Source organism: Oncorhynchus tshawytscha, unplaced genomic scaffold, assembly GCF_018296145.1.
Source record: "Oncorhynchus tshawytscha isolate Ot180627B unplaced genomic scaffold, Otsh_v2.0 Un_contig_6654_pilon_pilon, whole genome shotgun sequence".
Lineage (NCBI taxonomy): Eukaryota > Metazoa > Chordata > Actinopteri > Salmoniformes > Salmonidae > Oncorhynchus > Oncorhynchus tshawytscha.
Genome location: NW_024608997.1, coordinates 59,282 through 74,933, shown reverse-complemented (window position 1 = coordinate 74,933; position 15,652 = coordinate 59,282). Strand labels below are relative to the sequence as shown.

General features: G+C 53.6%; 1 protein-coding gene across 1 annotated transcript in view; it reads left to right on the top strand.

Moving 5' to 3' along the window:
* The first annotated feature begins 734 nt into the window (after positions 1–734).
* LOC112241736 (LIM domain only protein 7) overlaps positions 735–15,652 on the top strand; it is a 49,576-nt gene continuing 34,658 nt past the window's right edge. Inside the window, exons 1-9 of the mRNA XM_042313980.1 lie at positions 735–1,209; positions 1,357–1,464; positions 4,991–5,061; positions 5,504–5,573; positions 6,903–7,009; positions 8,096–8,126; positions 10,589–10,702; positions 11,293–11,515; positions 13,474–13,633. Of these exons, the coding sequence (XP_042169914.1) occupies positions 1,396–1,464; positions 4,991–5,061; positions 5,504–5,573; positions 6,903–7,009; positions 8,096–8,126; positions 10,589–10,702; positions 11,293–11,515; positions 13,474–13,633 (845 nt within the window). The 5' untranslated portion in view covers positions 735–1,209; positions 1,357–1,395. The remainder of the gene's footprint in view (positions 1,210–1,356; positions 1,465–4,990; positions 5,062–5,503; positions 5,574–6,902; positions 7,010–8,095; positions 8,127–10,588; positions 10,703–11,292; positions 11,516–13,473; positions 13,634–15,652) is intronic.

Here is a 15,652-nt window from a genome sequence, read left to right as displayed (position 1 = left end):
ATCCCCCTGTTTCTGTCTCATGTCCTGTGTCTCCCTGTTTCTCTCTCCTCTTTCTGTAACATTCTAGATCCTGTTAGGAGTTAGTAACTCTCTTTCTGAGTCTCTCTTTCTCTCTCTGTCTGTCTTTTTCTGACTCTCATTCTGCACCGTTATAACATCTGCTAAACTGTACTCTGTCTGTCCCTGAATGCTTTCTGACTCTATCTCTCTCTTTCCAAACTGTCTGTCTTTCTGAAGTCTGTCTTTCTGACCTGTCTGTCTTTCTGACTCTCTCTCTCTCTCTTTACTCTCTCTGTTATTTCTGACTCTCCCCTCTGTCTCCCTCTTCCTCTCTCTGTCTTCTTTCTGACTCTCTCTCTCTCTCTTTCTCTCTCTGTCTGTCTTTCTGACTCTCTCTCTCTCTCTCTCTCTCTGTCTGTCTTTCTGACTCTCTCTTTCTCTCTCTCTTTCCTCTCTCGTCTGTCTTTCTGACTCTCTCTCTCTCTCTTTTCTCTCTGTCTGTCTTTCTGACTCTCTCTCTGTCTGTCTTTCTGACTCTCTCTCTCTCTCTTTCTTTCTCTCTCTCTCTCTCTCTCTCTGTCTGTCTTTCTTTCTCTGTCTGTCTGTCTGTCTGTCTGTCTGTCTGTCTGTCTGTCTGTCTGTCTGTCTGTCTGTCTGTCTGTCTGTCTGTCTGTCTGTCTGTCTGTCTGTCTGTCTGTCTGTCTGTCTGTCTGTCTGTCTGTCTGGCTGTCTGTCTGTCTGTTTGTCTCTGACAATTTCTCTTCTTTAAATCAGATTTTAAACTTACTCCTAACCTACCCCTAACCTTAACAACCCTGCTTACCTTATGCATAACCCAAACCTCAGATGAAGACCCAAAAAGCACATTTTTGTAGCCATATTGTGACTTTGTGGCTGTGGAATCTGACTTTGTGGCTGTGTTATTTAGTGGAACTCCTTCTCCTTCACTGAAGACAGCGACGTAAAGCAGTGAAGGCCGCGTTATGACTCCGTGACGCCCCCTGGTGTTCAGTAAAGAGAAACACCGTCAGCTGCAGAACAGGATGGCGTTTCAAACATCAGGAAACGCCCACTTTAGTTTATCGCACGTGTCAATAATGTTTGGTATCAAGTGACCCCTTGCGAGACGCGCGGAAGTCAATTAACGGGAATCGTTCTCCGGTGAGCAGAGTTTAGACTTTCAAGTATCGCAGCTGAAGTTTGACGCAGGTAACACTATTTTTTTTACAATACCGTCATCGCTGGATAATTGTGTCCTAGTCGACAGGGGAAATGCTTTGATTGAAGCTGTTTGTGTTGTATTTAGGGAGGCATAACGATATCAATAAGGACCTTGCCTTGTTCTCTTTCAACTAGAATACAAGTCCCTTGTCTGGTTGAGGCCTCTGTGGTAAGATGGAGTGGCGAGAACAGACCAGTGTGACCTGTGAAGACGCCTTCACTGAGGCTCAACGGTGGATGGAGGTAGGTTGGAGATAATGAATTTATAACCACGTCGAAAACATCTCGTTTGATCCGTGATTGGGTTGATGTGACGAACTAAATATATATCCAGGTAAATGTTTTTGATAAGACTACGGCAGCCTACAGAGCTCTACGTCAAATGTGTCTCACACTTTTTAAGAGGAAAGTTCATTGTTCCCAAACTTAGACCTGTCTTAATCATTATCTAATTACGTTTGGGTAATTGTTCCACGTGATACATTTATACAGACAGAGGCTCACTCATTAAATCTACTGGTTTATGATGACCATAACATCACTTAATGACACGTAAAAATGTGATATAATCCTGTAAATGCAAATAATTGGTGACGATGTTGACAGTGGAAGCCACTGTGGAACTGACTGTGAACGTGTTCAGTTTTAAGAGTGTGGTCATATACGCTTTATAGCGCACAGATCAATACAAGTACCAGGTTACTTCACCGTTTTGCAAATAGAAGCCTGGGGGTTATCTGTGCTGTTGGAGTGGATGACATCATGCACGTCTTGGTGCTTTTTGAGATGTGCCGTTTTGCATTTTGAATCATCACATTTTATATAAACTTTACCACGGCTCATATGATTCCCTCATATAGTTTTCTTCATCGGACAGTGGCAGTGTTGAGCTCCAGAGAGGTGGCAGGCTGCGTTCTGTTCCCTCTCAGAGGGAGAGGGGTAGGGGACGGGGGCTGAAGGGGGTGAGGGGACAGGGGAAGGGGAGGTGAAGGGTAGGGGACAGGGGGGGGAGTGAATGAGGGACAGGGGGAGGTGAGGGGTAGGGGACAGGGAGGATGTGGACTCCCACCAAGTGAAGGGTAGGGGACAGAACCATTCAGATGGGTGAACCATTCAGGGGGAACAGTGCCCAGCACCATTCAGATGGGGAACAGTGAATTAGATGAACAGTGCCCAACAGACTCCCAGCACCATTCAGGGGATGGGCAGCAGTGTCCCATAGGCTTGAGCCCAGCAGACCCCAGCTGGCCACGTGATGTGACCCAGCACCATTCAGATGGGGAACAGTGCCCAGCACCATTCAGATGGGGAATTGTTGTGTTGTGCGTCAAAACTGCACATTTTTGTGTCCTTTTATTGCCCCCAGCACAAGGTGCACCTGTGTAATGATCATGCTGTTTAATCATCTTGATGTGCCACACCTGGCAGGTGGATGGATTATCTTGACAGGTTTAAAATACTCACTAACAGGGATGGACACAATTTGAGAGATGTTTTTTTACATGAGACCAACACATTACATGTTCTGTTGTTCAGTATAGTTGAAGTCTACTGAAACTATACTACGTACAAACACTTGTCTGTACACATCTCATTACCATAACACTTAAGTTCCTGTTAAAACTCCCATCAGTTTTTAAATAAACACTTATTACCCATGATGCATCATCTAGAGGAGTAGTAGATGTAACTGTTTTTGTTTTTTACCTTTTTAATTTAACGAGCCAAGTCAGTTAAGTTAAATAAAGAACACATTCTAATTTACAATGAAGGTTTTCTGGGGAACAGATGAGTAGATGTTCTCAGACTGGGCTTCTTGTTTTCCAACACCCCCTTTTACCCCGCTTGCCTTTCTCTGTACCCCCCCCTTTACCTTGCTTGGCTTTCTCTGTACCCCCTGCTTGGCTTTCTCTGTTACCCCCTTTCTCTTTTTACCCTGCTTGGCTTTCTCTGTACCCCCTTTCTTTTACCCTGCTTGGCTTTCTCTGTACCCCCTTTACCCTGCTTGGCTTTCTCTTTACCCTGTTGGCTTTCTCTGTACCCCCCCCTTTACCCTGCTTGGCTTTCTCTGTACCCCCTTTTACCCTGCTTGGCTTTCTCTGTACCCCCTTTTACCCTGCTTGGCTTTCTCTGTACCCCCTGCTTGGCTTTCTCTGTACCCCCCTTTACCCTGCTTGGCTTTCTCTGTACCCCCCCTTTGGCTTTCTCTGTACCCCCTTTACCCTGCTTGGCTTTCTCTGTACCCCCTTTACCCTGCTTGGCTTTCTTTACCCTGTACCCCCCCCCTTTACCCTGCTTGGCTTTCTCTCCCTGTACCCCCCCTGCTTTACCCTGCTTGGCTTTCTCTGTACCCCCTTTACCCTGCCCCCCCCCTTTACCCTGCTTGGCTTTCTGTACCCCCTTTACCCCTTGGCTTTCTCTGTACCCCCTTTACCCTGCTTGGCTTTCTCTGTACCCCCTTTACCCTGCTTTCTCTTTCTCTGTACCCCCTTTACCCTGCTTGGCTTTCTCTGTACCCCCTCCCTGCTTGGCTTTACTGTACCCTGCTTGGCTTTCTCTGTACCCCCCCCTGCTTGGCTTTCTCTGTACCCCCTGTACCCCCTTGGCTTTCTGTACCCCGGGCTTTCTCTGTTCTGTACCCCCCTGCTTGGCTTTCTCTGTTCTGTACCCCCCTGCTTGGCTTTCTCTGTTCTGTACCCCCTTTCTCTGTACCCCTTGGCTTTCTCTGTTGGCTTTCTCTGTACCCCCCCCCCGCTTGGCTTTCTCTGTACCCCCCCCCGCTTGGCTTTCTCTGTACCCCCTGTACCCCCGCTTGGCTTTCTCCCCCTTTACCCCGCTCCCCCCCCGCTTGGCTTTTCTCCTGCTTGGCTTTCTCTGTACCCCCTTGCTTGGCCTTTCTCTGTACCCCGTCCCCCTGTACCCGCTTGGCTTTCTTCTCTGTACCCCGTCCCCCCCTTGCTTGGCTTTCTCTGTACCCCGTTGGCCCCCCCGCTTGGCTTTCTCTGTACCCCCTTGGCTTTCTGTACCCCCCTTGGCTTTCTCTGTACCCCGCTTGGCTTTCTCTGTACCCCCCCCCGCTTGGCTTTCTCTGTACCCCCCCCCCGCTTGGCTTTCTCTGTACCCCCTCCCCCCTCTGTACCCCCTTTACCCCGCCTTTCTCTGTACCCCCTTTACCCCGCTTGGCTTTCCCCCCCCGTTTGGCCTTCTCTGTACCCCCCTTGGCTTTCCCCCCCCGCTTGGCCTCTCTCTTGGCTTTCTCTGTACCCCCCGCTCCCCCCCCTTGGCTTTCTCAATTTCCTGTTGTCTCAGACCTTTTCATAAGGAGCCATGTTTAAAGAAAATTGAGACATTGATTTGTTTTACTTTTTGGACTGTAACAGCAATGAGAATTTTGTAAAAAATTGTGGTAAAATGCTACTGTAACAGCAATGAGAATTTTGTAAAAAAAATTGTGGTAAAATGCTAAATCTGATTTAAAAAAACAAACGTCATTATGCACTAGGTAAGTATAGATCATTATCTGATCATTATTATGCACTAGGTAAGTATAGATCATTATCTGATCATCATTATGCACTAGGTAAGTAGAGATCATTATGCACTAGGTAAGTAGAGATCATTATGCACTAGGTAAGTAGAGATCATTATCTGATCATTATTATGCACTAGGTAAGTAGAGATCATTATCTGTGATCCAAGAGGACATCTAGTTCATGTTTGCCTGTCAGTTTATCTAAGATGTGACAGTGGTGTTCTTTCCTGTTTATAGGAAGTGACAAATAAATCATTCGGAAGCAACAACTTCCGCTCTGCTCTGGAGAATGGAGTCCTGCTCTGCCAGTGAGTATTATGGGAACTGTAGTGTGTATATATATCTGGAGAATGGAGTCCTGCTCTGCCAGGGTGTATTATGGGAACTGTAGTGTGTATATATATCTGGAGAATGGAGTCCTGCTCTGCCAGGGTGTATTATGGGAACTGTAGTGTATATATATCTGGATAATGGAGTCCTGCTCTGCCAGGGTGTATTATGGGAACTGTAGTGTATATATCTGGAGAATGGAGTCCTGCTCTGCCAGGGTGTATTATGGGAACTGTAGTGTATATATCTGGAGAATGGAGTCCTGCTCTGCCAGTAGTAATGAATGAATCCCATAGGCTGGGTTCTAGTAGTAATGAATGAATCCCAAACACCTTAGTGGTTTAAGTACCAGGTCCTGGTGTGGTCGATGGTCACGCTGTCTAACTCGTCTGTTCTTCCCTCTGTCCCTCCCTTTCTCAGTCTAATCAACCAGTTGAAACCAGGCCTTATTAAGAGAGTGAACACGCTGTCTACTCCAATGGCCGGACTGGTGAGTTCACTGCGTGTAGCCCGTTCTACATTTCTTATGAGAAGGCAGAGGGATCTCTTGTCTGCCAGGGTGACTGTAGTTAGACGACCCGGGTCTTTCAGGAAGTCGTCCTCTGTGGTTTCCTGCTTGTCGCTCGGCGGTTCCTGCTTAGTGTGACAGATCTGAAACTGTCTAAGGATCTAGTGATGTGAGTGGGGCAGTCGGGCTGAGTGGGGCAGTCGGGCTGAGTGGGGCAGTCGGGCTGAGTGGGGCAGTCGGGCTGAGTGGGGCAGTCGGGCTGAGTGGGGCAGTCGGGCTGAGTGGGGCAGTCGGGCTGAGTGGGGCAGTCGGGCTGAGTGGGGCAGTCGGGCTGAGTGGGGCAGTCGGGCTGAGTGGGGCAGTCGGGCTGAGTGGGGCAGTCGGGCTGAGTGGGGCAGTCGGGCTGAGTGGGGCAGTCGGGCTGAGTGGGGCAGTCGGGCTGAGTGGGGCAGTCGGGCTGAGTGGGGCAGTCGGGCTGAGTGGGGCAGTCGGGCTGAGTGGGGCAGTCGGGCTGAGTGGGGCAGTCGGGCTGAGTGGGGCAGCTCAACACATTTGGTTCAGAGGCTGGTCAAACTGTGAAGGTTCCACTTGTTTGGAAAGGATCCTAGAAAGCTATCAAGAGACTCCTCCCACCAGTCATATGATCATCCTTAGGCCAAGCCTTCTGATTGTTCTGTATGGTTACTCCCAGTACTGCCCCTCCCCTCTCTGCCCCTCCCCTCTCTGCCCCTCCCCTCTCTGCCCCTCCCCTCTCTGCCCCCCCCTCCCCTCCCCTCCCCTCTCTGCCCCTCCCCTCTCTGCCCCTCCCCTCTGCCCCTCCCCTCTCTGCCCCTCCCCTCTCTGCCCCTCCCCTCTCTGCCCCTCCCCTCCTGCCCCTCCCCTCTGCCCCTCCCCTCTCTGCCCCTCCCCTCTCTGCCCCTCCCCTCTCTGCCCCTCCCCTCTCTGCCCCTCCCCTCTCTGCCCCTCCCCTCTCTGCCCCTCCCCTCTCTGCCCCTCCCCTCTCTGCCCCTCCCCTCTCTGCCCCTCCCCTCTCTGCCCCTCCCCTCCCCTCCCCTCTCTGCCCTCCCCTCTCTGCCCCTCCCCTCTCTGCCCCTCCCCTCTCTGCCCCTCCCTCTCTGCCCCTCCCCTCTCTGCCCCTCCCCTCTCTGCCCCTCCCCTCTCTGCCCCTCCCCTCTCTGCCCCTCCCCTCTCTGCCCCTCCCCTCTCTGCCCCTCCCTGTTGCCCCTCCCCTCTGCCCCTCCCCTCTGCCCCTCCCCTCTCTGCCCCTCCCCTCTCTGCCCCTCCCCTCTCTGCCCCTCTCCTGTCCTCCAGGACAATGTGAATGTGTTTCTGAGAGCGTGTGGTACACTCGGTCTACACGAGGCTCAACTGTTTCATCCTGGAGACCTGCAAGACCTGTCCACACGCGCTACACTCAGGTAAAACACCTTTTATTTGGTCAATATATATTTTTTATTATTTGTAGAACAAATCAAATGGAAGTGAAAGATTAATATGGTTTTCATCCCCAGCTGCTGGACATATAGTGATGTTAGACGGTGCCTGGTTAGTTAGACGGTGCCTGGTTAGTTAGACGGTGCCTGGTTAGTTAGTTAGTTAGACGGTGCCTGGTTAGTTAGACGGTGCCTGGTTAGTTAGACGGTGCCTGGTTAGTTAGACGGTGCCTGGTTAGTTAGAGACGGTGCCTGGTTAGTTAGACGGTGCCTGGTTAGACGGTGCCTGGTTAGTTAGACGGTGCCTGGTTAGTTAGACGGTGCCTGGTTAGTTAGACGGTGCCTGGTTGGAGGGGCTGTTTAGTAGACGGTGCCTGGTTGTTGGAGGGGCTGTTTAGTAGACGGTGCCTGGTTGATGTTAGACGGTGCCTGTTGGAGGGGCTGTTTAGTAGACGGTGCCTGGTTGGAGTTAGACGGTGCCTGTTGGTTTTAGTGCCTGGTTAGTTAGACGGTGCCTGGTTAGACGGTGCCTGTTAGTTAGACGGTGCCTGTTGGAGGGGCTGTTTAGTAGACGGTGCCTGGTTAGTTAGACGGTGCCTGTTAGACGGTGCCTGTTGGAGGGGCTGTTTAGTAGACGGTGCCTGTTGGACGGTGCCTGTTGGAGGGGCTGTTTAGTAGACGGTGCCTGTTGATGTATAGACGGTGTTTAATGTATTTCTCGGCCAGCGTCTCACTGGTTGGAACGTTAGTGTACATGGACTGGACTCACTAATGACATGCTGCACACTGGCCTGTGTGGTTGTGTATATTGGGTTATACAGCCAGTTCTGTGTTATCACTGATTGGATGGTGTTGATAGTGGGTTGTTTGACTTGGCAGCTAAATCACGTGGCTAGATGAGTAGTCCACAGTATGGTGTTTCACATGAGTCCTATCAGAGTGACTATTTAAACAGAATAATATTTTATAGACTGTCCATAATAGATCACCTTTTGTTAGTGAGAAGCCATGGGGAAACGTTAGTCAGTGTGTGTCGTCTTTGCTCGGACTAAGATCTCATTTTCTTCTCAGGTGTGCAGAGAGCAAAAGGAGGCTGAAAAACGTAAGTGGATGTGTCCTTTGATTGTTTGTGTTCACTGAAAGGTATTGAGCTGTAACTTGGAACTGTCATAATTCCCATCGCAGAATCTCTTACTGTGTAACAGCCCTGCTGCGACTGTCCTCTAGTCTGTCGTGACGGGGAGCGGCCCTGCTGCGACTGTCCTCTAGTCTGTCGTGACGGGGAGCGGCCCTGCTGCGACTGTCCTCTAGTCTGTCGTGACGGGGAGCGGCCCTGCTGCGACTGTCCTCTAGTCTGTCGTGACGGGAGCGGCCCTGCTGCGACTGTCCTCTAGTCTGTCGTGACGGGAGCGGCCCTGCTGCGACTGTCCTCTACTGTCCTGCTGCGAGTCTGTCTGTCGTGACGGGAGCGGCCCTGCTGCGACTGTCCTCTAGTCTGTCGTGACGGGAGCGGCCCTGCTGCGACTGTCCTCTCTAGTCTGCGGGGGGAGCGGCCCTGCTCCCTCTAGTCTGTCGTGACGGGAGCGGCCCTGCTGCGACTGTCCTCTAGTCTGTCGTGACGGGAGCGGCCCTGCTGCGACCCTCTAGTCTGCTGACGGGGACTGTCCTCTAGTCTGTCGTGACGGGAGCGGCCCTGCTGCGACCCTGTCTGCGTGACGGGAGCGGCCCTGCTGCGACTGTCCTCTAGTCTGTCGTGACGGGAGCGGCCCTGCTGCGACTGTCCTCTAGTCTGTCGTGACGGGAGCGGCCCTGTGCTCTAGTCTGTCGTGACCGGCCCTGCTGTCTGTCTGTCGTGACGGGAGCGGCCCTGCTGCGACTGTCCTCTAGTCTGTCGTGACGGGGAGCGGCCCTGCTGCGACTGTCCTCTAGTCTGTCGTGACGGGAGCGGCCCTGCTGCGACTGTCCTCTAGTCTGTCGTGACGGGAGCGGCCCTGCTGCGGGACTGTCCCTGCTGCGACTGTCTGTCTGTCGACGGGGAGCGGCCCTGCTGCGACTGTCCTCTAGTCTGTCGTGACGGGAGCGGCCCTGCTGTTTCTGTCGTGACGGGAGCGGCCCTGCTGCGACTGTCCTCTAGTCTGGCGTGACGGGGAGCGGCCCTGCTGCGACTGTCCTCTAGTCTGGCGTGACGGGGGAGCTGCGGCCCTCTGCGACTGTCCTCTAGTCTGGCGTGACGGGGAGCGGCCCTGCTGCGACTGTCCTCTAGTCTGGCGTGACGGGAGCGGCCCTGCTGCGACTGTCCTCTAGTCTGGCGTGACGGGGAGCGGCCCTGCTGCGACTGTCCTCTAGTCTGGCGTGACGGGAGCGGCCCTGCTGCGACTGTCCTCTAGTCTGTCTGACGGGGAGCGTGCTGCGACTGTCCTCTAGTCTGGGGGAGCGTGACGGGGGGAGCGGCCCTGCTGCGACTGTCCTCTAGTCTGTCGTGACGGGAGCGGCCCTGCTGCGACTGTCCTCTAGTCTGTCGTGACGGGGAGCGGCCCTGCTGCGACTGTCCTCTAGTCTGTCGTGACGGGAGCGGCCCTGCTGCGACTGTCCTGCTGCGACTGTCTGTCTACGTCGGGGAGCGGCCCTGCTGCGACTGTCCTCTAGTCTGCTGACGGGACTGTCCTCTAGTCTGGCGTGACGGGAGCGGCCCTGCTGCGACTGTCCTCTAGTCTGGCGTGACGGGGAGCGGCCCTCTGCGACTGTCCTCTAGTCTGGCGGGAGCGGGCGAGCGTCCCTGGCGTGCTGCGACTGTCCTCTAGTCTGGCGTGACGGGAGCGGCCCTGCTGCGACTGTCCTCTAGTCTGTCGTGACGGGAGCGGCCCTGCTGCGACTGTCCTCTAGTCTGTCGTGACGGGGAGCGGCCCTGCTGCGACTGTCCTCTAGTCTGTCGTGACGGGAGCGGCCCTGCTGCGACTGTCCTCTCTAGTCTACGTTTGACGGGGAGCGGCCCTGCTGCGACTGTCCTCTAGTCTACGCGGCCCTGCTGCGACTGTCCTCTAGTCTCCTCTAGTCTGGCGGGGGAGCGGCCCTGCTGCGACTGTCCTCTGGCGTAGTCTGGGTCTGACGGGAGCGGCCCTGCTGCGACTGTCCTCTAGTCTACGTCGTGCGGCCCTGCTGCGACGGGAGCGGAGCGGCCCTGCTGCGACTGTCCTCTAGTCTGGCGTGACGGGGAGCGGCCCTGCTGCGACTGTCCTCTAGTCTGTCGTGACGGGGAGCGGCCCTGTCTGCGACGGGGAGCGGCCCTGCTGCGACTGTCCTCTAGTCTACGTCGTGACGGGGAGCGGCCCTGCTGCGACTGTCCTCTAGTCTACGTCGTGACGGGGAGCGGCCCTGCTGCGACTGTCCTCTAGTCTACGTCGTGACGGGGAGCGGCCCTGCTGCGCCTGTCCTCTAGTCTACGTCGTGACGGGGAGCGGCCCTGCTGCGACTGTCCTCTAGTCTGCGTCGTGACGGGGAGCGGCCTGTCCTCTACATAATGATGAAGGATAAAGTTCCTACCCAAAGCAGTGATCTCTCCTCCAGGTTCTAATCACCATCTACTGGCTGGGTCGGAAGGCCCAGGCGGATCCCTTCTACTCTGGCCCTCAGCTCAACCTCAAAGCGTTCGAGGGACTACTGGGCATCGCTCTGTCCAAGGTAACGCGCTCCCTCACCTTAACCCTCAGCTCAACCTCAAGGCCTTCTAGGGACCACTTAGCTCTATGGTGTGGTACTGCTCCTCTGTCTGTACCCCAGACCTGAACCCACTCGGTTTATCTCTGTCTGTACCCCAGACCTGAACCCACTGGGTTTCTCTGTCTGTACCCCAGACCTGAACCCACTGGGTTTATCTCTGTCTGTACCCCAGACCTGAACCCACTGGGTTTATCTCTGTCTGTACCCCAGACCTGAACCCACTGGGTTTATCTCTGTCTGTACCCCAGACCTGAACCCACTGGGTTTATCTCTGTCTGTACCCCAGACCTGAACCCACTGGGTTTATCTCTGTCTGTACCCCAGACCTGAACCCACTGGGTTTATCTCTGTCTGTACCCCAGACCTGAGCCCACTGGGTTTATCTCTGTCTGTGTTACTGCTCCTCTGTCTGTACCCCACACCTGGGGCTAATACATGTACTTTACCCTGTACAACTGAACCAATGGATATTTATAAATGTGCAAACTCAAAGCTAAATAAATGTTTCTCCCGTGTGTGTGTCCCGTGTGTGTGTCCCCTGTGTGTCCCAGGCTCTAGAAGAAACCCCCAGAGGCAGTGTAACAGACAGGGACTACAGTGATGTGATCTACCCAGAGAGGGATGATGAGCTGCTGCCTCTAACCCGGTCCCAGACACCCGGCTACAGCAGAGAGGACTCCGTAGAGAGCTTTACCTCTGCCCTGAGCTTTGACTCGGCGGAGTCCCGTACCCTCAGCTGTATCTCTGACTCCATCCTGAGGGCCGGCAGCGAGGGTAACGACTGGAATATGTTGTAGTCAACAGCGTTGGCTGGTTTTTAGTCAGAATACGGTCAACGCAGGATGTGGGGAGTTACCGGTCGATACGAAAATATGCTACCAACAGAATCCAAAGTTAATGGTCACAATATTAGTAGTCACTATCAGGAATGTCGCTCTTCCCAGAGAAGGACGTGCTTACGGCCACGGCCTTTCCCTGCCCCCCGTCCTGCCAGCTCTCTCCTCTCAGTGAGACATTCCATCTGGTTCCACACGGGTCTGATAATGGGCTCATGCCTGGAGCGGGCCAGAGGCAGGACGCTAGAGACACCCTATTCCCTACGTAGTGCACTACTATAGACTAGAACCCTATTCCCTACGTAGTGCACTACTATAGACTAGAACCCTATTCCCTACGTAGTGCACTACTATAGACTAGAGCCCTATTCCCTACGCAGTGCACTACTATAGACTAGAGCCCTATTCCCTACGCAGTGCACTACTATAGACTAGAGCCCTATTCCCTACGCAGTGCACTACTATAGACTAGAGCCCTATTCCCTACGCAGTGCACTACTATAGACTAGAGCCCTATTCCCTACGCAGTGCACTACTATAGACTAGAGCCCTATTCCCTACGCAGTGCACTAATATAGACTAGAGCCCTATTCCCTATGTAGTGCACTTATATGAACCACGGCACTATTCCCTATGTAGTGCACTTATATGAACCAGAGCCCTATTAGTAGTGCACTACGTAGGGAGTAGGGCTCCATTTCGGACTCTGTTAGGGATGCTGCCTAATGCCGCTCCACCGTTGGCTGTCTAGGTCCGTTGCCTTCTCTCTGTTGGCTGTCTAGGTCCGTTGCCTTCTCTCTGTTGGCTGTCTAGGTCCGTTGCCTTCTCTCTGTTGGCTGTCTAGGTCCGTTGCCTTCTCTCTGGGCTGTCTAGGTCCGTTGCCTTCTCTCTGTCGGCTGTCTAGGTCCGTTGCCTTCTCTCTGTCGGCTGTCTAGGTCCGTTGCCTTCTCTCTGTCGGCTGTCTAGGTCCGTTGCCTTCTCTCTGTCGGCTGTCTAGGTCCGTTGCCTTCTCTCTGTCGGCTGTCTAGGTCCGTTGCCTTCTCTCTGTCGGCTGTCTAGGTCCGTTGCCTTCTCTCTGTTGGCTGTCTAGGTCCGTTGCCTTCTCTCTGTCGGCTGTCTAGGTCCGTTGCCTTCTCTCTGTCGGCTGTCTAGGTCCGTTGCCGTTGGCTGTCTAGGTCCGTTGGCTGTCTGGTCCGTTGCCTTCTCTCTGTCGGCTGTCTAGGTCCGTTGCCTTCTCTCTGTCGGCTGTCTAGGTCCGTTGCCTTCTCTCTGTCGGCTGTCTAGGTCCGTTGCCTTCTCTCTGTCGGCTGTCTAGGTCCGTTGCCTTCTCTCTGTCGGCTGTCTAGGTCCGTTGCCTTCTCTCTGTCGGCTGTCTGTCTAGGTCCGTTGCCTTCTCTCTGTCGGCTGTCTAGGTCCGTTGCCTTCTCTCTGTTGGCTGTCTAGGTCCCTTCTCTCTGTTGGCTGTCTAGGTCCGTTGCCTTCTCTCTGTCTCTGTCGGCTGTCTAGGTCCGTTGGCTTCTCTCTGTTGGCTGTCTAGGTCCGTTGGCTGTCTAGGTCCGTTGCCTGTCTCTCCCGTTGGCTGTCTAGGTCCGTTGGCTGTCTAGGTCCGTTGGCTGTCTGTCTAGGTCCGTTGGCTGTCTAGGTCCGTTGCCTTCTCTCTGTTGGCTGTCTAGGTCCGTTGCCTTCTCTCTGTTGGCTCTGTTGGCTGTCTAGGTCCGTTGGCTGTCTAGGTCCGTTGGCTGGCTGTCTAGGTCCGTTGGCTGTCTAGGTCCGTTGCCTTCTCTCTGTTGGCTGTCTAGGTCCGTTGCCTTCTCTCTGTTGGCTGTCTAGGTCCGTTGCCTTCTCTCTGTTGGACTCCTACTGGTCTGTGAGCTCCTCTCCCTCTCCTCTCCCCAGATTCCAGCAGTGACGTGGAGGCGGAGAACTCTTTTAGGATGAAGGCGGCCGAGGGCAGAGAATCGGGACTGAGGAACTGGGGCAACGTACCTGCACCCTTCCAGAGGAAGAAACATGAGGAAAACCGAATTAAGGGCTGCCTCCCGAGCCCCCTCACCAGGTACTGTGATGTCATACCTACCCAATGACTGTTTTAAAGAATAATTGTTCATCTTTGTTTAGTTAGTTGCTTTACCTGAGTACCACGTTTAGTTTTCTGCTAGTTGAATTTGCATGTTGTGGAGGTTTCTATTCAGCTCCGTTGTGTAGGTGTCAGCGTGTGCTGATGTCACACACGTCGTTGTGTAGGTGTCAGCGTGTGCTGATGTCATACACGTCGTTGTGTAGGTGTCGGCGTGTGTGTCTACACGTCCGTTGTTCTCTCTGTCAGGCTGTGTGCTGATGTCACCGTTGCCTTCTTGTGTTGGTGTCGGCGTGCCTGCTGATGTCACTGTCACGTCCGTTGTGTAGGTGTCAGCCTGTCTTGTCTGTCAGCGTGTGCTGATGTCACACACTCTTGTGTCTGGCGTGCTGATGTCAGTCGTTGTGTAGGTGTCAGGTCGTGTGCTGATGTCACACACGTGTCGTTGTCGGCGTGCTGATGTCACACACGTCTTGTGTCCTGTCTCCCACACACGTCAGATTCCAGCAGTTGTGTAGGTGTCAGCGTGTGCTGATGTCACAGTTGTGTAGGTGTCGGCGTGCTGATGTCACACACGTCGTTGTGGATGAGGTGTCCGAGGGCAGAGAATCGGGACTGAGGAACTGGGGCAACACGTCTGTTCCAGAGGAAGAAACATGAGGAAAACCGAATGGGCTGCCTCCCGAGCCCCCTCACCAGGTACTGTGATGTCATACCTACCCAATGACTGTTTTAGGTGTCGGCGTGCTGATGTCATACTGTTTTAAAGTGTCGGCGTTGATGTCATACTTCGTTTAGTTAGTTGCGTGTGCTGATGTCACCACGTTTGTGTTGTCTGCGTGTGCTGATGTCATGCATGTTGTGTAGGTGTCGGCGTGTGCTGATGTCATACACGTCCGTTGTGTAGGTGTCGGCGTGTGCTGATGTCATACACGTCGTTGTGTAGGTGTCGGCGTGCTGATGTCATACACGTCGTTGTGTAGGTGTCGGCGTGCTGATGTCATACACGTCGTTGTGTAGGTGTCGGCGTGTGCTGATGTCATACACGTCGTTGTGTAGGTGTCGGCGTGCTGATGTCATACACGTGTTGTGTAGGTGTCGGCGTGCTGATGTCACACACGTCGTTGTGTAGGTGTCGGCGTGCTGATGTCATACACGTCGTTGTGTAGGTGTCGGCGTGCTGATGTCACACGTCGTTGTGTAGGTGTCGGCGTGTGCTGATGTCATACACGTCGTTGTGTAGGTGTCGGCGTGCTGATGTCATACACGTCGTGTTTTCTACATTCCATGAAGTTGGAATCGACTGTTTAAAAAAAATAAAAACATGGTCACATTACGAACCGAACCTCATGTTTACCTAACTCTGATTGCTGATTTGCTTACCATAGCGACAGCGACTCGGACGCCGACCGGCCCCAGCCTGACGTCGTCGTGGACGACCTGGCCAGTCGACGGTTCCGCTCCCCTTCACCAGCCACGCCCACAAATTTTGCGGTACCCATGAGCCCGCAGGGCACGTTGAGGCTGTGGACAGGAAGCCCTCGCCTGTTTAGGATTGACTCCCCTCCCAGACACACCGCAGTGTTCTCTCCCAGGTCAGACAGAGAGAGAGAGGCGTTTGTTTAATGGCTTTATATCAGGGTTGTGATTGTCATCAAGCTAACGGCTACTGAAACAACTAGCGTGAGGCCGGTCCTGTCATCAAGCTAACGGCTTCTGAAACAACTAGCGTGAGGCCGGTCCTGTCATCAAGCTAATGGCTACTGAAACAACTAGCGTGAGGCCGGTCCTGTCATCAAGCTAACGGCTACTGAAACAACTAGCGTGAGGCCGGTCCTGTCATCAAGCTAACGGCTTCTGAAACAACTAGCGTGAGGCCGGTCCTGTCATCAAGCTAATGGCTACTGTAACTACTAGCATGAGGCTTGACGTTTGTCTGGGTTACTGACATTTCATTTTCTTCAACTGCCACAGGTGGTTTGTTTACTCTGGGACTGT